The following is a 21645-nucleotide window of genomic DNA, read 5'->3' on the forward strand; positions in this document are numbered from 1 at the left end:
TGTGCGATCGCGCCAGTGTCATCTATCTGATCTGACCACTGGACGCGACAATGGCTTCAGATGACAATCAGGACTTTTCGCCCGCGTCTGAGGATGCCGATGAATTCGTTGCCGATCTCCTACAGCAGTTTTCGTCTGTCTCTGGCGGCGCAAAAGAGCCTGCCACAAAAAGTGCTTCGTCGACATCTATTCGGAATTCATTTCGTGCAGTGAACGCCAGATCGTCTTCTTCCGCTAGCCCGTCTCGTGAATCAACGATAGTTGCTGTTGAAGTGCCCCCGCCCCGGTCTGATGTGGAATATGAACGTCTACCGGGATACTCGACGGCTCGGGATGTTTTGCGGCAAAAATACGCCGATGGTGAATCTCTCTATCAGGTAGAGCTTCAGAATTGGGAGAAGGAATGGGTGAGCCGAGCTTCATGCGTGTCTATTAGTGAAGCAGTCTTTCTAACAGCTATTGTTTATTTAGATGGCACTTTCGGATTTGAAAAAATTAAATAATGGATTAGCCTCCTTAGTTCGTTTCCAAAAACAAGGCCCTCCCACGAAGAGGACGTCTATAAGAAGACGCGGAGATATCGTCAGTGCAGACCACATCATATATTCAGACGACGAGGAGGACGAGGAAGAAGAAGATGATGATGACGACGACGACGACGACGATCTTATTGTTGCCGGTCCCAGCACACGTCGTCCTGGTCGTCCTAGTCGGGCACGTCGACCGGGTCGGCCCCCCAGACGATCGACTACATCTGAAGAAGAGGATGCGCGACCAGTACGGCGACCTAATAGACAAACAAAGCTACTTGAAACCCGTCGGAATACGTTCTGGTCAAGCGATGAAAATTCAAGCGACGATACAGGATCAGGCACCCGACGACGCCGCTCCGCGAGACAAACCAACCAGCGGTCATCTAGGAAAATCCGCGCGCAGTTTTCTGATAGCGAGAGTGATATGCGCTCTTCGCGCCCCGGTGCTCGATTCTCGACAAGAACCAAGAATTCTGGCAGGAAAAATCTCAGAGAACGACGGGAGGATGAGATTTCAGAGAACGAGCAGGCTCCCACAGAAAAGAAGTATTTCGGTGCGAAAGAGAAGTTCTACAAAGTCTCATCAGACGATCCATTCAGACTTCGTCATCGTCAAGTCTGTGAAGTCTGCGCAGGACAAGGTAACGATCGGGAAAAAGGTTCTCTTGTTTTCTGCCAAGGATGCACAAGTGCTTATCATAAAGCTTGCTTGGGCCCACGAGGATCGCGAGAGCATCTCGTCACAAAGGTTGATCCAGACCACTTTGTGTTGCAATGCCGTCGTTGTATCGGAATTGCGCATAAGAAAGATGGAGCTGCACCCCATCTCGGCCAATGTGTGTCGTGTAACGAAACGAACCCAGCGTCGCGACCTTTCCGAGAACGATTAAATCCGCGACTAGAACAGCAGCAGCGAGAAAATAACGGAGGGGTCGATCCAATAACTACCGTCGAGCCTTCGCTTATTAACAACCCCGACCATCTTCTCTTCCGTTGCATTGGCTGCACAAGGGCTTTCCACTTTGATCATCTTCCGCCCAAGCCTGACCCGAAGGCTAATGATGATGCCGAGATGCCAGATGCAGAGTCCACCCCGTCAGAACTTGCCAACACACGCTTCAAACAATATTCCAGAAAGTGGCGTTGTCACACTTGTACCTCCGCCTCTGGAGAGATTGAAGGCCTAGTCGCCTGGCGACCTGTCGATGCAGATAGCTACACCCCAGGGTTTGCAGTCGACGATCTAGAAGAAAAGGAAAAGGAGTATTTGGTTAAATGGAAACGCACGTCCTACTTTCGTACGACATGGATGGAAGGGTCTTGGATATGGGGTATCACTTCGCCATTGATGCGCAAGGCATTTTTCAGGTCTCCTACAAGCCACAAGCCTCACATGACCATGACGGATGCCATTCCAGAGGAATATCTAAGAATTGACATTGTTTTAGATGTCAAATACACTAACATTGTCAGTACGCATTCAAAGGAAATCGACATGGCACGAGTCAAGGACGTCAAAGAAGCCTACGTCAAGTACAAAGGCTTACTTTACGAAGATTCTGTTTGGGAAACTGTGCCTTCCCCAAGCGATGGAGAGCGTTGGGATGATTTTAAAGCAGCGTACGAAGACTGGGTTTCCAAAGACTATGTGCGCATCCCCAAGGGCCCGGCTCTGAAACAGTACCTCGCCACCGTTCGTGAACAGGATTTTCAAACGACCCTCGTCAAAAAAGCCCAGCCCTCTTCTCTGACCGGTGGGGAAATCATGGACTACCAGCTGGACGGACTCAACTGGCTATATTACATGTGGTACAAGGAGCAGAATTGCATTCTTGCCGATGAGATGGGGCTTGGCAAGACAATTCAAATTATCTCGTTTCTCGCTACCTTGGTTGAAGACCATCGGTGCTGGCCCTTCTTAATTGTGGTACCCAATTCCACGTGTCCCAACTGGCGACGTGAAGTGAAGAAATGGGCACCCTCTCTCCGGGTGGTCACATACTACGGTAGTGCCATTGCACGCCGAATTGCTCACGATTATGAAATGTTCCCGAATAACGCCCGCGACTTGAGAGCTCATATTGTCGTTGCATCTTACGAATCGATGGTCGAAGAGAAGGCCCGGAAAGTGCTGGCTGGAATCCCGTGGGCTGGCCTTGTCGTAGACGAAGGCCAGCGGTTGAAGAATGACAAGAATCTTCTTTATGCCTCGCTTTCACGAATCAACTTTCCGTTCAAAGTTCTTCTCACAGGAACGCCACTTCAGAATAATACCCGGGAGCTGTTCAACCTCATTCAATTCTGCGATCCCACCAGAAGTGCACAGGATCTGGAGGAAAAGTACGAGACATTGACCAAGGAAAATGTCCCTGAACTGCATGATTTGATCCGTCCCTTTTTCCTACGCCGAACAAAAGCCCAGGTTCTTACATTCTTGCCACCAATGGCGCAGATTATCGTTCCTGTGTCCATGTCTGTTGTTCAGAAGAAGCTCTATAAATCGATCCTTGCGAAAAACAGCAAGCTGATCAAGTCAATCTTCCAGAACAACCAGGATCAGAATAACAAGCAGAATGAGCGCCATAGTCTGAGCAATATCCTGATGCAGCTACGAAAATGCTTGTGTCACCCGTTTGTATACAGCAAGCAAATCGAAGAGCGCACTTCCAACCCCGTCCTCTCTCACAGAAATCTTGTCGAAGCTGCGGGAAAACTACAATTACTTGAGCACTTGTTGCCAAAACTTAAAGAGCGTGGCCATCGAGTGCTTCTCTTTAGTCAATTTTTGGATAATCTAGACGTCGTGGAGGATTTTCTTGACGGCCTGGGGCTTCTCTACCTTCGTCTAGACGGGTCAATGGGGGCCCACGAAAAGCAGAAGAAAATTGATGCATTCAATGACCCCAAATCAGAGTATTTTGCTTTCCTTTTATCGACCAGATCAGGCGGTGTTGGAATCAATCTTGCAACGGCTGATACTGTTATCATAATGGATCCCGACTTCAATCCACACCAGGATATACAGGCGCTGTCTCGAGCGCACCGCATTGGTCAGAAGAAAAAGGTCCTTGTCTTCCAGATGATGACACGCGAGAGTGCGGAGGAGAAGATCATGCAGATCGGCAAAAAGAAGATGGCTCTAGATCACGTTCTCATTGAACGAATAGATGCGGATGACGATGAGGGCGTCGACTTGGAATCAATTCTTCGATACGGTGCAGAGGCTCTTTTCGAAGACGACGATACTGGCGATATCCATTACGATGCAGAATCCGTTGAACAGCTTCTGGATCGCAGCCAAGCTGAAGATACCGAGGTCGGCAAAGATGCTTCTGCTGAGTCTCAGTTTAGCTTTGCTCGTGTGTGGGCAAATGGCAGTGGCGCACTTGAAGACAGACTGGGTGATTCTGATGCTCCAGCTCCGCCCAGCAACACTCTGTGGGAGAAGATTCTTGCAGAGCGCCAGAAGGCTGCGGAGGAGGAAGCCCTGGCCAACGCACAAGCACTGGGTAGGGGGAAGCGTAAACGAAACGTTGTGGATTATACTACCAAGGATAACAACAAAGAAGAGCAAAGCCCCCCGGCCAAATCTAAGCGACCCAGGGTACAGCTGGATAGCGATGCAGAATTCAAAAGCAATAATAATGCGTCTGAGAGTGAGGAGATTGAATCTGAAGAAGAACACACGCCGGTGAAAAAGGTCAAAGGTCAGTATCTCTCTAACCGTGTTATTACAAGTTCATCGATTGATTATTTCTATTTTAGGTCGCCCATTCAAACGCGTGGACCCAACTAGAACTTCGCCTCCTTCCTTGGACGGAACTTCTGATGCCCGGCCGTCATCTAATTATATCGGTCGTCATTTACTTCCATGTGTGGCTTGCAATGTGATGCATCCTGTCGGTTACTGCCCTCTCAAGTTGGCTGGCGTGGAGCATTGTGGTCTTTGCGGCATCGCTCACATTGGCTATCAACGTACCTGTCCACACCTGAATTCAGAGGAGCAGATTCTTTCAATGCTCCAATCATTAAAGCAAAGCACAGAACCAAAATGGCTGGTCGACCGGGCCCGACACTATCTGCACATGGTCAAGGGAGATCTCGTCAATCGCAGGAAAAAGGCTGATGCGGCCGCGAAGGGGCTGTCTGGTGGCCCTGCAACGATTCCCCCTCCTCCTTTCTCCTCTGTACCACGACCATCTACGACACCAGCCTCTCAGTCTGCCTTCCATGTTCCCTCTGGGAATTCGCCCAATATCCCCCCGCCTCCTTTCTCCTCTATATCACATCCAGGCTCTAATGGGCAGCAGCCACCACCTCCGCCTCCTTCTCGATTTCCCCCTCCTCTACAGCCTTCTCACTCTTCTCAGTCTCCACGGCCTTTTCGACTTCCTCGGCCTCATCTACCTCCGCGTCCTTAGCAACTTTCGCAACATTTTCAACCTGCTATGTTCCCTCCTGCACCGCATTGAAAGACACTCTTTATCACTCGCGATTGTAAGTATTGAACATGTGTAGTCTTTTGCTTCAAGAATATGTTGCGGGAATATTCCCTATTATTTCTTTCAACTCGTGATCGATTTGTGCGGGCGTCTAAGAGGGGTTTGGCGGTGTAGTTCTAGAATGTACACCGGAGTTGCTTGTCTCATACATTTATTTTCTTTCATCAGGTGCTGGTTTATCTATTTTAATTTCGGCTCGAATTGTATTATTATCTCTAAGACAATCGAACCTTCCACCCGGGTGTACAATCCTTGTCTTTAATCATTGATACTCCTGACGTAATAGAAACAGGCCGGCGGCTCCACTTTTAAACCCCACCGCCGGTGAAGAGGACGAGACAACAATTGCACGTGCTTAGTGCTCTCCCAGCCACCACATAAACGCTTTGTCAAAGCCGTTGTTCACGAGGACATGGCATGGAAATTGGGCAAAGCGGCTCAGCCGGTGGAGAGCGGGGCGGGGCGGAGCTGTGGCAGATCATTTCCCTATTCGGTATCTACAAACCCTAAATTGCGCAGGACAATAATGCTTGGCGTGTACTTTAAATCAATCTCATCGCAACATAGTCTCTTGCTCTCTCTTGTGTGAGGGTAGGGGATTGCTGTGTGGGATGCAATTGTGTAGTTGGCGATCAATTGGGGGGATATTTCCTGTATGTTGTTTTTCTAGGCACCAAATATCTGGCGGTCAGGGAGGGAATCTTTCAAGGCGTTTCATGGGTTTTATTCAGGCACATGGCCACCCGTCAATCCCATAAATGTCGCCATGGCGGGGCTTCTGCGTGTATGTGCATGGCTATTGGCTAAACTTGCGTTTTCTTTTTTTTTTGCCTTGAAGAAAGAACAATCGCATATTGTATAGATCGAGATCGCCATCCCCTGCGGGGATAGCCGCAGGATTTTTGCCCAGGGGACCCCCAATTGCTCTTGTGTAATAGATTTGATTGGCTCTGGTTTGAGTAAGTCTAACTTTCTTTGCAGGTAGTGACAGGCACACGGTCCAAGCCAACTACTTCCTTTTTTTGTGCCGAGCAAACGGACTGGTGGGTCTGAACAAACATTGTCAGTGTGAATAAAGCCTGTATATTCACGGAACCCAGGTGCGGCTCCTGTGCCATTATCTTAGATATTTTAGTGTCCTGGTTAATTTGTCGGTCACATATCTCTTACAAATGGGTGTTTACTCATCTCCTTTCTGCTGGCTTATACCATGAAAAAATGCAGCCTGGAGCACCTGGTGAAAGACATAAAAAGCCTGGGGTTTTTTTACTTATCCTGAACATCACTAAACACTAAATAACCAGCAGGGCAGCTGGAAAGAAGGAAGGACTGGTGGCTGGAATGGCACAGGGCCTATTGAGACCGCTTCCCAGTAGAGAAGCTATCATTCTGAGCCTCTCCAACCACCTTTTCTCATCCTCGAAGATGATCAGCAGGCATGGCTATTTTCTTTGTTCTGCTGGGCGAGCTTCATCCTGTTTGCCCCGCTGGATCCTATAATAATTTCCCCTCTGGGACCCGCTCGACAGAAGGCCCCTCACCTTCTTAACGGTGCCTATCTAGGACACTCTTAGCCGTTAAGGACAAAAGAGAAACTATTTAAATAGGTTCGTTTGTCTTCCTCTCTCCACCACCATCCTTTCTCTCTCCATCCAAATCTTCTTCTTCTCGTGCTTCTTTTCTGCCCCTTCTGACTCTCTTCAGTTTCTCTTTTCAACATACGGCTTCGAAAGACAATTCAAAGCAACGCCAAGCCAAGCTGAGCCGGTTGATATAACTTCACGCTGTTATACAACCTTGGTGTCGACCAACTTCGACAGTCTCATCTTTCTCTCACTTGGGCCCTTGCTTTGAACCTCGAAGCTGTTGATCCTCCTCCCTCTCATTCGCCTTCGCCACAATCCCATCGCCTCTACTCTCCTCTCAGACTGCCGACATGCCTGAGTTGCGCCCTCAGTTCTTCCTCGGCCGCGACGATGGCTCTATCGTGCCACTCATCGCTCTAGATGAGTTGCCCCCTCATGTTTCCATCAGAGGGGTGCCACGCAACATGAGTCTAGGAGAAGCCGAGGACATGAAAAACTTGGGCCAGATCCCCTGGTACGGCGTATACCACGTCGACCTCGTCAAGGACCGCGTTGGCATTACGACACACCCCACCAATGACACTGTTGCTGCCATCACCCCGTACAATGGGGGTAGCAAGGGGAAGAGCCGGCTCTCTGAGAAGAAGGTTAGTTTCCCTCGTTACCATCCTTTGTTTTTTTCCACTTGTGCCTTGACTGACAAGCTTTTGTTTCAGGTGAATGGGAGTCCCAGTAAGCAGATCAAGGTGTACTGCACTTACTGGATCCGCCACGGGGAGTGCGACTTTGCGCAGCAGGGTAAGCTCAGCTCTCTCACGTTTTGACAGCGGCATGGAGAATATCGACTAACAGTTCTTCCCAGGCTGTCGGTTCAGGCACGTCATGCCCACTGACCTTCCAACCCTTCAGTCAATCGGTTTCAGTGATATCCCGTCGTGGTATCGCGAGAAAGGAGGGTTGGAAAGTCTGCGCTCTGGTCCTTCTTCTACTGGCCTCCCCAAGGGGAACTGGCGAAAGCCATCAACTCCCCCGAAAACCATTGCATACCACGACGAAGATACACTGGGCAATGGTATTCCTCTCTTCCTCCCTCTCATCACTGATATCTTTGCTAACTCATCGCGACTGCAGGCAACCCCTTGGGACCAACCGAGAAGCCTGGTGACAAGGCTCTCGACCACCACGACAATGCCCGCCCCTCGCCAGAGCTTATCGGCAGGGCCAGCGGCTTTGAGAATACGGCAGGGTACCCGTATATACAAGAGTACGAGACACCTCAGACTCCGGCTACGCCGCAGTGCCCTAACAAGATTATAGTACGTTCCTGGTTTCTCCCGCCTCAACCCCCTCCATGTCGCACACAGTTGACTCATTGTCTCCACGAAGCTCCCTTGGAGGACACAACCTGTGGTCACCCACTGATCAGAAAGTGAAGGGACGCCATACCGTCGCTTCTGGGGGACAGGCTTGTGAGAAAATGGTGGACGATTCGGAACCCGAGTACCGCAGCATTACTGAGCTGCTTCCTTATTCCGTTCCGGAAGACCGGTTTGGAAACATCACGACGGAGCGGTCGACCCCTGAAAGGGCCATGGCTTATTGGTGCTGGGGTCCTTGTTTTTAAGGAATGAGGCCCCATTCTCCTCTGGCCTGGTCTGGTCCCCCGTACGTGATGTTGCCGCCACATACGATTTTTCTTTCCTTTTCTTTCCTGGAAAAAAGTAAAAGGCCTATGCAACAATGTTTTATTTTCTTTAGTTCGGATAGTCTGTTTTGTGTCTCCCTGTCTCCTTGGTTTGTGAGACCCGCCTCTTCCAGTTGAGGGGCTCTAATTTCGATCGAATTTTTTTTTTTTCACCTTTCTTGTTTATCTTCTCTCCTTTTTTTTTGTTTCGTTTCTTTTTCATATCAAAGCTATGTTACGGTTGGTGTTCTGGTTTCTTGTCATGAGCAATGGATGATGAACGGCCGAAATCGATTTTATAATTGATATTTTCAGCTGTCTTAGGAGAATGCAATAAAGTGTTCTTACTTTCTGAATCATGACTCTATTACTCTCGTTGGGGATAATCCCTAATTTTGCGAATTCCAGAATGCGATAACCCCAGTTGACTCCAAAAGAGGTACAATAAATACAAAAGTTTGACATTTTACATTATCTTGCTAGCTACGAGGGCGAATGTGCTCAAGTGCTATACGATAGAACCATATTATGAAAATTTATCAACTATGAAATGGCTACAGACATCTAGAATTGCTATTGTACATGAAAAAGGTACACACGAATAATAACCTCTTATCTCTTCAACCTCTGAATCTTGCCCCTTGGTACAGTCTCCTTGACGGCAGCATTTCCTTCTGCAGCGTGGAGGTGTGGGAACTTGCTCAGACTTGGTTGGGTGCGAATGGCATAGGCCACGGATTCCTTGCCATCGACGATACTATTGCGTGCTTTCTCAGCGTTGATCCGGCCTTCGCGGTCTGCGGCGAGTTGCCGCCGGCGTGTTTCGGTCAACTTCCATGATTCCGGGAAAGTGTGCTGGACCTTGGGCTTGTGGTGTCGCAGGTCAAGAGGGATGTCCGTGAAGGCATCACCCTCTTTGGCCTCCTTGAATAGGGACTTGATGGTGTCGCCCAGGTAGCGTTTGTTCTGCGCGCGGGCAGAGAATTTCTCGCACGACATGCGAACAATGTCTGTGTCGGGATTGTAACGAGGTCCAACAAGTTTGAGGAATGTCTCGCGTTGCTTCTCGGTCAAGTGTTTGGGCACGAGGTCCTTGGTGCTAAGCTCGACAATGACCTTGTGTTCGGCTGGATGCTGTTCTCCCAGGTATGTTGTGTATCTGAAACGGAGGATTTGGTTTTGTTTGGGTAATTCAAAGGGTTTTGCTAGTTCTGTATGCACGTGTCAATCAATGCTCTTGTTTCCCCACGTAATACAAATGATTTGCAAGAAAGACATACTGCTTAGCAATGGCATATCCCAAGCCGCAATGCGAGCGAATTCTCTGACCTCGCGGTGCAGCTCCAGCTCAGCATGAGCCATCGAGGTCATTTCATCGTCGTGGAAGACATCGTCCCCATCCTCGGTCTTGGCGAATTCGTCGTCCTCTTCATTCGCCCAGATGCCCCGACCGCGGTCCTTGACATCCTCAAAACGCATTTCTGCTTCCCGATCGACCTGCTTGGCTCCTTCTTCAATCATGGCCGAATCTCGCTGCCGCTGCGCCGGGTCGTTCCACATGTCGACGAATCGCTTGTTTTCGGCATCGAAGAGCGCCTGTTCTTCGGGGGACATTAGTTCGTACATGGTCTTTTCTGCCTTGGTGAAATCCTTGATGGAGTAATCCGGGATCTGCTCGAGATCCATTGGCGAGATGTCCTTGGGCTCGTCCCTGTCCTTTTTGCGGTCGTAGCTGAACGGCGACGGAGAGAAGAACCGTGTCTGCTGGCGGCCAATTGAGGCAATCTGTGAGTTGAAAACTTGCGGACGACCGGGCGGCGGTCTTCGAGACAGCATGAGAGCCGCTCGGCTCAGCGCTTTTGACGTGCTAGCCATGATGACGGTGCGCGAAGCAACAGATTCAACACTGGCTGCTAACTTGTGATGCTTTTCTTGCGGCGCCGACAATTATTTCGGCCCATACAAGGGCCAAGCCGCTAGCCAAAAAAGGCTAGCGCGCCTCAACTGTCCACCCTGGGCAAGGATACATTGATGCGCTGAATTAAATGGAAATTTCTTTCAATTTTGCTATTCTGGCGGAAATCAGCTTGTCGGTGTTCAGTATTTGGCCTCTTGCGGTCGCGCCTGTCTTTGTGTCGTGACGATGTGTCACGTGAGTCAATGGCACTATTCATCGGATCGGTCTTGAACCTTCCTCTTCCAATCCACCAGTTGTCCGATGTAGAGCATTGGAAAATCAATATCGGTACGCCCTAGCGCTGTATTTATAAAAGCCAGCGTCATTTGATACTGCAACATGTCTTGAATACCACACCTAGCTTGATCAGTGAAAGATGGACCGCACACCTCGCAAAGTGTGCTTTGTGACTATCGGGGCCACTGCTCCGTTTGATACCCTGCTTTCGAACGTCTTGGATCAGCCGTTCCTGGAAGCCCTCGGCAAGAATGAATATACTACGCTTCTGATCCAGTACGGCAAAGAGGGCCGCGTCGTTTTCGACGACTACATCGCCAAGTTCCCCTCGGGAAAGCCAGAACGCTACGGATTGGATATCCAGGGGTTTGATTTCAAAAAGGACGGGTTGCTTCCAGAAATGCGCTCGACCAAGTCTGATTACAAGCTGGATACCGTGGAAGGAATGATTCTCAGCCATGCAGGTAAGCTTCGGTGTACTCGGGTACTTTTGTGAAGACAGCCGCCCTAATTCGAGATTATCAGGCTCGGGATCCATCATGGAAGCGCTCAGACTCGGTGTTCCTTTGGTCGTTGTACCAAACCCGGACCTACAGGACAACCATCAAGAAGAACTAGCTCGTGAAATTGAGAAAAACGGCTGGGCCGTGACGGGCAAGCTAGAGTGAGTACAAGTTCTAGAGGATAATTTCAACTTGAGCATCCCATAGCTGACGACGAGTCCAGCTCCCTAGCGGATTCCGTTCACAAAGCCGAAGTTCTTCGCACTGCTTCACGACAATGGCCGCCAGTGAATAGCGGCGAGTCAAAGTACCAGAGTGGTCTGGCTGGCGTCATGGCAGACGAGATGGGGTTTGTGGACTAGGTTGTGGATCAGCCACACACAGTTATCGACCGTTTCAGGGATGTCATCAATTGGCATGTCCGGAATTGCTAGAGAGTTGGATAGTTCTTGCTGGACTTATATACTAAAGAATCGCGCTGTAATGATTGTCGGATACAGTGTCAAGGTTCCTCACAAGGTGAAATGGGAACGATCGCTTTTACATATTAGCTTGTTTACCCTGTTATGTTTTATGTTTTATGTCTTATTTTACTCTTGTATGGAATTAGCAGAGCATAACAGCATTCATTGGTGACTGCATCTAGAAATATGTGTAAGTGAGGCGCGCACAGCCATAGGTGGCCCAAGCTCCACGCGGAAAGCGTGCGGTGTTGACTAGACAGGGGGACGCAACCTCCGCATAGTACACACACTCGTTTTTTTCGGCGCGACAGAGAGCATTCACCACATTGGCCAGGGACTTTTTGGTGGTATTCTATTTGCATTATAATCCACCTTTTAGCGTTCCTCGGAAATCACCTGGCAACTCGTCTGGGTTCGTGAGTGATACCTGGCGGCGTGCCCCGACACGTCCGCCCGCGCAGTCTAGACGGTCACGACCCTCGACTGCTCTTTGAGAAATAAGAGTCGACAAACACATATATACATTGATTCGGTTACTATGGCAGAAGCAAGCCTACACAACGTCCCCATTGTCATCGACAATGGCAGCGGCACGATTCGCGCAGGGTTTGCGGGCGAGGAGATTCCGTCATGTTATTTCCCGTCCTTCGTCGGTCGACCAAAGCACCCACGAGTCATGGCCGGCGGTTTAGAAGGAGATGTATTCATTGGACAAAAGGCACAGGAGCTGCGAGGGCTGCTGAAGATCCGATATCCGCTAGAACACGGCATTGTCACGGACTGGGACGACATGGAGAAGATATGGCACCACGTGTACGAGAGCGAGCTGAAGACACTTCCCGAAGAACACCCCGTGCTGTTGACAGAACCACCACTCAATCCGCGAAAGAACCGAGATATTGCCGCCCAGATCATGTTCGAGACCTTTAATATTCCAGCGCTCTACACCTCGATTCAAGCTGTGCTTTCCCTGTATGCGTCTGGCCGGACAACGGGTGTGGTCTTGGACTCTGGCGATGGCGTTTCGCACGCAGTGCCCGTGTACGAAGGGTTTGCCGTTCCAAACAGTATTCGGAGGATAGACGTGGCTGGGCGGGACGTTACAGAGCAGATGCAGCTGCTGTTGCGAAAGAATGGCCATGTCCTTCACACCAGTGCAGAGAAGGAGGTCGTTCGAATGATCAAAGAGAAAGTGTGCTACGTATCGCTGGACCCAAAGAGAGAAGAAAAGGACTGGATCAACAGCTATCACAAGTCTGAATCCAAAACGGTCGACTACGCTCTTCCGGACGGACACAAGATCAAGGTAAGCCCACTCAACCCACTCACCCACTCACTCACTTGCTTACTGAATATCACTAACACCCCCCTAGATCGGTCAAGAACGTTATCGTGCCCCCGAAATCCTGTTTGACCCGGAGATTATTGGCCTCGAATACCCCGGTGTTCACCAAATTGTGCAAGACGCTATCACACGCACTGACCTCGATCTCCGAAAAGCCCTGTACCTCAACATCGTCCTCTCTGGTGGCACTACACTATGCAAGAACTTCCCTGATCGCTTGATGCGCGAGATTAAGAAAGTTGCAGTCGAGGAAATGAAGATTAGGATTTCCGCACCTGCTGAGCGCAAGTACACCACATGGATTGGCGGGGGTATTCTCGCAGGCTTGAGCACGTTCCGAAAGGTGAGTCTGGCTGCGCTACGACATATCATTCTACATACTAACAAATTCTTTAGATGTGGGTCAGTGCAGATGAATGGCATGAAGACCCCGAGGTCATTCACCGCAAATTCGCCTAGTCCCGAGGGATATAGGCTATCATGAAAGGCGATGTATGATTTTCGAATAAACGTTGTCTTGGTTTTTTTGTTACTTTTTTTGTAAAGAGAAAGGAAGAAAATAAATAAAAGGACCAGACAGGACGCGACGGTTGGGATTGGCAGAGAATCTTGATGAGAAACAGAAAGAGCACTGTAGGCTTCTTTTGATACCCCCATAACTTGGTTTATATTTGATGTATAGGATTGAATTCATTCGTGTGATGGATATTGTATTACTTTATTGTGAATTACTAAACAAGGAATCTATTGTAATTGTTAGTTAGCAGGGCCAACTATTTAGTGTTTTGGCAATATTGGTGGCTGTTTTTGCCAAGTTGTATAACTTAGCTGCAATAGGTTTGTCTATTTGCAAAACTCCTTACGCTATACCGATCCAGCTCGTTCAAACCCCCTTACTATTATTCATCTGGTAGCTCCTCTATCCTCGAACCAACAAGAAGAGACGTTCGGTCTAGTACGCCCCCCGCTACCTCAAGATTCAATCCAATGCCTTGAGTCCCTTTGACATGCTCTTCGTCGCATGGGTCCAAATGAGAAAGATACTCAACCACATCTCGATACCATGGACCCTGCAAAAAGTCCATGATAACAAGACTGCTATTCTCAAACTTGCTCGTGAGCTCAGCCACAAGCCGCTCAAACCCTTCCAAAAGCCTCTGCTCCTCGTCTCGGATTTCGTGTACCTCATCTTCATCCGGGCGCTTGAGCGTCTGCTGGAAGTTGCTATCACGGCAGCAGGTGTGTCTCAGATCAAGGGCATCAAATGTCATCAGTCGGATGACAGCATGCTCAATTTCGGTAGTCGTTCCCACCAGGCTGATAAAGAAACCAATAGTCTCCGCAAAGGAATTGATACCAGACCTTTCTGCTTCCTGGGTGTAAAATCTTGGTGGGGGGGAAATGAGACTGCGAAGCGCTGCCGTAAACGGCGTACAGCCTCGGAATTCTCCTCCATCCTCATCCTCATCCTCATCCTCATCACCATCAGTGGTGGGCCCTGTCACGCAAGCGCAAATACAACTATCCCTTTCTGCTGTTTCCAACACATATCGTGTAAACAAAAGCGGATCTTCGTTCTTTTCCCGGATATTAGGCGTTCCTGAGATCCATGCACGCACCGTACTCGGCCATAGCGTGTTGGTCATGCAAACAGCGAGGAGATGAAATGCTGTACCACCCGTGTTCCACGGTAGTTTACGGTTTGGATCCGCACCTTTGGAAAGGAGCCATTTAACTCTCTTCTGACAATAGCCGTTCAGGCTCTGGCAAACAGATGGAATCATGAGAGGAGTTCGGCCTGTTGAGTCATAAAGATCGACCCTGTCGAAGCCCGCTTCGTATAATCGATCCAATGTCCTGGGCTTCACGAAGGCATGATGGTATATCGAGCCTGGAGACTCAATTTCCAGCGATGAATCAAGGCGCACGCCTCGTTCTGCGAGCGTGGCGATTATCTTGGGAACATTGATATCGGGAATAGTCGAATCATTTTCTTTGGGAAATAGTTCATCTAATACCCTGGACGGTATGTGCGCTTGAGCAACTTTGAGTAATCTCTTGCGCCGGGAAACAAGCTCTGCGATTAAGAGGAAACTCATTTTCCCTTCATCATTGAGGTTCTCGGAAAGGGAGACATATTCCAGATTCAAGGGACAGCCTGATTTTAATAATGCTTTTGCTGATTCGTAGTAGTTTCCCCGAATCGCCATCTCTAATGGGTAGCTGTAGCAGAAGGTATTTATATCTGCCCCTGCTTCGAGCAGGATTTGGATCCCCTTGCTCCAGCTGACGGAGAGTTGGAGTAAAGTTGAGTTTCCGAAAATTTGATTCACTGAGGCGCCAGATCGAATCTCTTGCCGCAAGTGTACTTCAGATTGTTGAATGATGCTCTTTGCGATTTCGGGGATGTGAACCGCTGAGGTAAAACTTCATTAGTACCAATATAAAGAAAGTTCTTTTTTTTTTTTCGCTATTTGTTAGTATGGCCATGATGGATACACACCTGTTTCATCCTCTTCGAGTGCCCGCCGCATATTTGGGATGCTCAAGCGAGTTTGAAATGCTCCATTAATGGTAGCAAATCCCCCTTGCTGGATTAAGAGTCTATGTAAGCCATGCTCATCTTCCTCTAGCGGGAATGCACCGAGGAAACTATCCAGGCCAGTATATTTAAGGCGGGATCTATCCAGTACAGCGCCACTGTGGATCAAAAACATTAACAATCTTGAGAAATGTGTATACGCATCTCTGTGATATTCGGAACCTTGTCGAAACGCAAAGCACGCAGCCTAGATATATAAATTAGTCTTCTTCGCGAGAAGAAACGAATTTATAGGCTAGTTTTCACCTACATCCAGGAGAGATTCTCCATCTGGGGTGGTGTCAGATGGAGAAGCTTGTCGTTCTTCAAATAAATATTTCAACAACTCAATCGTATTATCTACAAACTCGGACGGGTCCAGAGATTTTGCCATCAGAGGATAAAAAAACATCGTGCGGAATGCAGGACTATTCCTAGATACTGGAATGAGGATGCTGAGATACGGGGCGATCGAGAAACCTCCGGCTCCTCTGGTCAGAGAGAACGAAGCCGCGACTGTCACGCCCAGGAGACGGCTATGATAGCGGTACTTCTTAGCTGCTGCATTTGACCGAGAGGTAATTACTTTCTCTTGTTTTTGCTGTTGGGTGCACCAAGACTCCAATAGTGCGGGAGGTGGTTGTGAAGGGCCATTGGAAACTCGTTGCAGGGATAAATGCTGTCGACAGGGGGAAAAGAATTTAGCGCCATAATTATCTATTAACTTCGATTCTTTCTTACCATTTCTTGGACTTCACGGAGCAACTTTCCTTGCATAGCCACCATCGATGGGATAAGCCGCACATTTTGTGCCGAGAAGCTAGATTTCCCATTAGTAGTTCGAATTGAATGCTGCCAGAGTACTACAACGCACATATGAAGAGTAGTTTGCAAATTCATCTGCATCCCATCGAGATCAGTCGCCAATGCCCGCAACGCATCCTTGCGAAACGGATACACAGCGCGTTTCCGATGCGCGCGAAACTTGTCGCTAAAACTTTCGCCAGCAAAAGCTTCAAAGTCGGGTCTGCATTTTTCAACAGAAGCCTGAACCTTCTCGATTCCCACCCGAAGAACGTCTACTTTGCTTAACAGGTCGTTTGCAATGTCAGGATTCGTAAACTGGGTGTCCTGGATGATTTCCTGCAATGCCTCAAGTGGCACTACAAGTCCCTCGGCTTTATTTGCTACATCTTGGATTTCCTCCCGAGCGCCTCGCCATGCTTTGCAGTAGGACGTGATTTCCGAGCGTACTTGCAGGGCGAGGGACACCACACCTAGCGCGGTACCTGCTATCGACAAAGGATCAGCCATGGCAATATATACCTATTGGGAAGTAGACCTGAGATTTCGATGTGGTGGAAAATAGGGGGGTGCGGGGTGAGCTCGTATTCACGAATTTGAATGGTCTCTTGGCACAAACATCGTATTAAGCTAGGGTATCGAGGTTATTATCTCTATAGTCGACTCCGAACTATGTAACTATGGTAAACTCCCAATAGAATTTTGGTGTGCCTAACGAAAGTGAGCCTCATAAAAGTGGCGTCGGCCTAATTAGGTAGGAAAACACACCTACCTACGTAGCCAACCACATTTTCAAGTATCTATATGTCACTGATAGTATTAAAGCAGGCTATAGATTGTTTGATTGAAAATTATAGATATAAACATACAAAATAGACGTTATGGATAGAGTAAACAAGACTTTCGGAAATTGACTTTGCGAGATATATAAAAGCGGGGGTGGGGCGTGATATATTCGCAACGATGACCGAACTCAATAATATTTAAGCTCTTCAACACCACGTGCAGACATTAAAAGAGCCCATAAGAAAACCATCATATCAATTGATATACAGTCGAAATGTCAAACTCTTCCAATCACGAATTACGCATTGCAGTCATTGGCTCTGGGACCATTGGGCTCTCGTTTGCTGCTCTGCATCTGTCACACCCGAGCAAAGCGACACAAGTCGTCATTTACGATCCTCGACCTGACCTGAAAGAGTACATCGAGTCAACACTGCCAAGTATATATACACCTATAATGTGTATGATTTTATTTCTCTCTAATGCTGTCTAGATTATCTCGACTCGAGTTTGTCTAGCCTGTCTTCGCTACTGGATTCAAACCGCCTCGTGATCGGATCGTCTTTGCCATCTGCAGTGGAAGCCGCCGACATCATTCAGGAACAAGGCCCAGAAAATGTAGCCTTTAAACAGAGTATATGGCCACAGATTGAAAAGGCAGCTCCAGCAACAGCATTGTTCTGGTCCAGCACGTCCGGTATCCCAGCGTCCGTCCAGGGTGCTGATATGCAAGAGCCGGCGCGTTTGTTGATTGTGCATCCTTTCAACCCACCGCACATCATGCCTGTACTTGAAGTTGTTCCGTCAGGCGGGGCAAATGGCAGCCTAGCCTCGAAGCCGTACATAGAAAGAACAGTCGAATATTGGAAGGCCTTGAATCGGTTGCCTGTCATCTTGCAAGAAGAAGTCACCGGATTCGTGGCCAACCGTTTGTCCTTTGCCTTGCTTCGAGAGGCCGTCCACCTCGTCAATTCTGGCGTGGTCACGGCCGAAGAAGTCGATCGTATCGTCGAAGAGAGCATGGGCCCACGATGGGCCGTCAAGGGACCGTTCTGGAGTTATCATGCCGGCGGGGGGAAGGAAAAAGGGCTGAAGGGATTTTTGGAGAAGATCGGAGACACGGTGCAGGCTTGTTGGGACGATGCTGGGACACCGTCGCTGCAGAGAGATGGAAATGGCCCGTCGGCATGGGAACGGAGTTTGTGTCAGCAGGTTGAGACGTCGTATGGGATGCTGGGGGACAAGGATCTGAAGGAGAGGGACGAGAAGACAAGAAAGGTTTTGGACATTACCAGGAATTGAAGCTGTCAAGTTGTCGCGGTGGACTGAATAGAATGGTTCAAGTACACCCTTGAAATAGGCGTGTTCAGGGGAAGAAAGATTTTAAGTGACAGATTCATATTGTTTGTTCTCGTATATCTGATGTGGTGTTCTACTGTGGAGCCCTGCAGCCATGCGCCTTCCCTGCGGATTCTGCCAGCGCCTTCCCTTTGTGGTAGGCCCGTCTATCTCTTTTCTCTTCTCTCTTTTCTTCTCACCTCTTCTTCTCTCGTCCTCTCATCTTCCCTGCTCTCTCGCGTCATCCGTTTGCATTTTGTAACTGCACATTCTCCTTCGGGCAGTAGCCGCAGTTTGTGTGACAGACCTCGTGTGCTGGCTTCGGAGAGCAAACGGACAACGAACAGGGCTCGTGTTTGTTTTGTTGACTCGCTGCCCCGTCTTCCATCTCGCTTACCTTCGTGTCTCCCACAACATTCCTTTGTCAATCTTTTCTGACAAGGCCCATATCAACTTCCCCTCCCCACCGCCCTTCAACTCTTAACTTTCATACCATCTGTCGACCTCGTGTACGATTGTTCATCTGCACACATGTCTCAGTGGGAGGCGTCCAACGATTTGGAGGGTGCTGCTGGTGCCAACGATGACTTCGACTCCCATGCCCCTGGTCCTTCCCAGGCCTTCGCTCCCCTAAAGGAGCAGCACGACGATGGATATTATGCTGGTGGTGGCGGCCAGGACGCATATGTTGGCGACGACACCTGCCGCAAGTGAGTCTTCCCTACCGTACGAGACGTGTTCCCAATCCGCACTCTAACACAACATCTTCCATCAAGCTGTGGCCAGCCAGGTCATTTTGCCCGTGAATGCCCCGAACCACGCAAGGGTGGCGGCGCCTGCTTCAACTGCGGTGAAGAGGGCCACAACAAGGCCGACTGCCCCAACCCCCGCGTTTTCAAGGGCACCTGCCGCATTTGCAACGAGGAGGGCCATCCTGCGATGGAATGTCCTCAGCGCGCACCTGACGTCTGTAAAAATTGCCGCAAAGAGGGTGCGTGTATGATCGTATAGCTATTGACATCGAACTATGCTAACTCCCTCGGCTGCTAGGTCACAAAACTTCCGAATGCAAGGACAATCGTTCATTCGATCTCAACGATGTGCCTGACAAGACTCCGCAAGAAGCTTGGGCTGGCCTGAAGAAGGCAGATGAGGAACGTGATCTGGACGACTTTCGTGATGTTAGTGTTTTCTACTCATGTTTTCCTTTCAACTGGCTAATGGCGACTAGGCTTTCAAGGTGTATGCAAAGGCTGAGCCCGCCGTGACCTTTGTTGACATCGAGAAGAAGCTCCGCGCAGAGAACGCTAATGTTTACCTGATTGCACTTGTAAGTTATGACAATGTTGGTGGGAAGAGTGATGAGATACTCACGACTTAAGTAGGAGAAGCAGAAGGAGGGTTTCGAGAGCTACACCCTGATCGATCTTCAGGGCAAACTGGATTGCACCTATGTGGTCAGCTTCTTTTTCAGTGCCAAACCGCAGCGTGTCAGTTTCAAGGAGCGCTGGCCTGAAAGCCCAGAGCAGAATCTAGAACGTCTAGAAGATGCTGGCTTCGCCTACGATCGGATGATCCCCAAGTGCGGCAATTGCGGAGGTGAGTGATTCATGCTAATTGACTACAACAAGACTAAGATGTGTGGGCAGAGTTGGGACACGGATCCAGGGGATGCAAAAAAGAACGAGAAGAAATTGTTCGCATGACAGTCACCTGCGTGGTCTGCAACGAGGCCGGACACCGGGCTCGTGACTGTACTCAGGAACGCAAGTCCAAGTTTGGCTGTCGCAACTGCGGCGCCGAGGACCACAAGGCAGCCGAATGTACCGAGCCGAGAAGCATGGAGGGTGTTGAGTGTCGCCGCTGCAACGAAATGGGACACTTTGCCAAGGATTGCCCATCTGCACCAGCGCAGTTTGCTAAGGCGTGCCGTAAGTGTGGTGCAGAGGGCCACATTTCTCGCGAGTGCACCGAGGAGCAAAACATGGACCTCATTGTTTGCAAGAACTGTGACGCCACGGGACACTACAGCCGGGACTGCCCTAAACCCAGGGACTACTCGCGCGTCAAGTGCAACAACTGTGGTAAGATGGGACACACTGTGAAGCGTTGCTCCCAGCCTGTTGCCGAAGAAGACACCACCATGATTGCGGGTGAGGAGGATGCGGAGGTGGCGCCGCCTCCAGCCGCGTCTGGTACCTGGGGTAATGGCGACGCAGGAGACGGTTGGTAGGATTTTGTTGGCTGCTAGTACTACTACTACGTAGTACGTATGGAGAAAGGAAAAAAAAAGGGGCTCGGTTGTAGTTGATGAGCAAAAGTGATGTTAGTTAAAGGAGTGGTTGGACATGTTTCTTTTTACGCAGGATCGATGTAGTACAGTGAGCGAGTGACACGGTACAGGACAGGCAGTTACAGTTAGTTACTCCGTAGTTGGCAGAAAGGAATGAATGAAAAATGGCGTGCAAGGATGGTTAATAATATAATGTTATTGTTCATGTCGGCAGCTTTCTTTTCTCAATCTGATGAGAGTAAAAAAAACATTGAATGCGGTGGAACAAGCAATAATAGCAATATCAAAAAAATAGCGACACGGAGGGGCCAAGGCGCGTTTGTTTTGTGTAGCCAACTTCAAGTCAAGTCAAAAAAAAGCGCAACCCCTCCACTGCCGTTCACAGGGCGACAGCTGATTTGACAGGCCTAATGACAGCCTCTTTAGTCTTTTCAAGAAGTTGATGTCGCAGTCCGGGTGCGGCATTTCCGAAAGCGGCAGTTCCGGGGACAAGGCCTGGGCGTAGTATTAGTAGTAGTATTATTTGCCTGAAGCCTGAGCACAACGCGCCACGCGGGGATCTTCCCGGGGAGAGCGAGAGAGTACTAACTACATGTTACTTAGTACGCCTGCACTAAAGTGAGGGAGAGAGGTGCGAGTCGGCCTGCCGAACCTGGTCTGACTTTTCTCTCTTTTCCTTGCCTGTCATCCCTGGCAGCAGTAGCTAGCCAGCCAGCCGTTGTCGTCATCATATTTTATCTCATACAATAATACAATATAATAATGATTATGGGAAACCCCGAATGAGCAGCCGGTAGGCACATGATAGATAATAGAACAATTAAATAGATACCGAGAGAAAAGTTTTAGCCGACCGTCGGTGAATTCCGGCATTCGGCATGAGTATTTCATTCGGGTTTCCCGGCACGGTCCCGGTGTTTTTTTTTTTTTTTTTTTCCCTTCGTTTTTTTGCATGCACATGATTCTTGCATCCACCGAGTCATACAATTTTTTTGTGTGTTCAGGCTGAAAGTGAAAGGAGGGACCCTTTCC

The 21645-nt window shown here is 49.1% G+C and overlaps 7 protein-coding genes across 7 annotated transcripts; 5 read left to right on the top strand and 2 right to left on the bottom strand.

The window, feature by feature from the left end:
* Positions 1–50: 50 nt before the first annotated feature.
* Positions 51–4954, top strand: TRUGW13939_10776 (uncharacterized protein; the record flags this gene model as incomplete). Its single annotated transcript, XM_035493886.1, has 3 exons — positions 51–407; positions 472–4240; positions 4299–4954. 3 exons carry the CDS (start codon positions 51–53, stop codon positions 4952–4954), a joined length of 4782 nt encoding a protein of 1593 aa, XP_035349779.1.
* A 2017-nt stretch (positions 4955–6971) lies between these two features.
* On the top strand, positions 6972–8245 carry TRUGW13939_10777 (uncharacterized protein; the record flags this gene model as incomplete). Its single annotated transcript, XM_035493887.1, has 5 exons — positions 6972–7268; positions 7338–7419; positions 7484–7693; positions 7753–7885; positions 7939–8245. 5 exons carry the CDS (start codon positions 6972–6974, stop codon positions 8243–8245), a joined length of 1029 nt encoding a protein of 342 aa, XP_035349780.1.
* Positions 8246–8917: 672 nt separating this feature from the next.
* On the bottom strand, positions 8918–10180 carry TRUGW13939_10778 (uncharacterized protein; the record flags this gene model as incomplete). Its single annotated transcript, XM_035493888.1, has 2 exons — positions 8918–9516; positions 9586–10180. The coding sequence occupies 2 exons, from the start codon at positions 10178–10180 to the stop codon at positions 8918–8920; spliced, it is 1194 nt and encodes a 397-aa protein (XP_035349781.1).
* Positions 10181–10638: 458 nt separating this feature from the next.
* TRUGW13939_10779 (uncharacterized protein) lies at positions 10639–11364 on the top strand (the record flags this gene model as incomplete). The annotated part of the gene is made up of 3 exons (XM_035493889.1): positions 10639–10963; positions 11025–11163; positions 11226–11364. The coding sequence occupies 3 exons, from the start codon at positions 10639–10641 to the stop codon at positions 11362–11364; spliced, it is 603 nt and encodes a 200-aa protein (XP_035349782.1).
* Positions 11365–12004: 640 nt separating this feature from the next.
* TRUGW13939_10780 (uncharacterized protein) lies at positions 12005–13270 on the top strand (the record flags this gene model as incomplete). Its single annotated transcript, XM_035493890.1, has 3 exons — positions 12005–12772; positions 12840–13154; positions 13208–13270. The coding sequence occupies 3 exons, from the start codon at positions 12005–12007 to the stop codon at positions 13268–13270; spliced, it is 1146 nt and encodes a 381-aa protein (XP_035349783.1).
* A 440-nt stretch (positions 13271–13710) lies between these two features.
* TRUGW13939_10781 (uncharacterized protein) lies at positions 13711–16706 on the bottom strand (the record flags this gene model as incomplete). Its single annotated transcript, XM_035493891.1, has 5 exons — positions 13711–15227; positions 15315–15600; positions 15664–16071; positions 16134–16212; positions 16267–16706. The coding sequence occupies 5 exons, from the start codon at positions 16704–16706 to the stop codon at positions 13711–13713; spliced, it is 2730 nt and encodes a 909-aa protein (XP_035349784.1).
* A 550-nt stretch (positions 16707–17256) lies between these two features.
* TRUGW13939_10782 (uncharacterized protein) lies at positions 17257–20553 on the top strand (the record flags this gene model as incomplete). The annotated part of the gene is made up of 8 exons (XM_035493892.1): positions 17257–17422; positions 17476–18180; positions 18763–19030; positions 19097–19311; positions 19371–19501; positions 19552–19650; positions 19706–19919; positions 19970–20553. 8 exons carry the CDS (start codon positions 17257–17259, stop codon positions 20551–20553), a joined length of 2382 nt encoding a protein of 793 aa, XP_035349785.1.
* Positions 20554–21645: the final 1092 nt, after the last annotated feature.

Source organism: Talaromyces rugulosus, chromosome VI (assembly GCF_013368755.1).
Source record: "Talaromyces rugulosus chromosome VI, complete sequence".
NCBI classification, from domain to species: domain Eukaryota; kingdom Fungi; phylum Ascomycota; class Eurotiomycetes; order Eurotiales; family Trichocomaceae; genus Talaromyces; species Talaromyces rugulosus.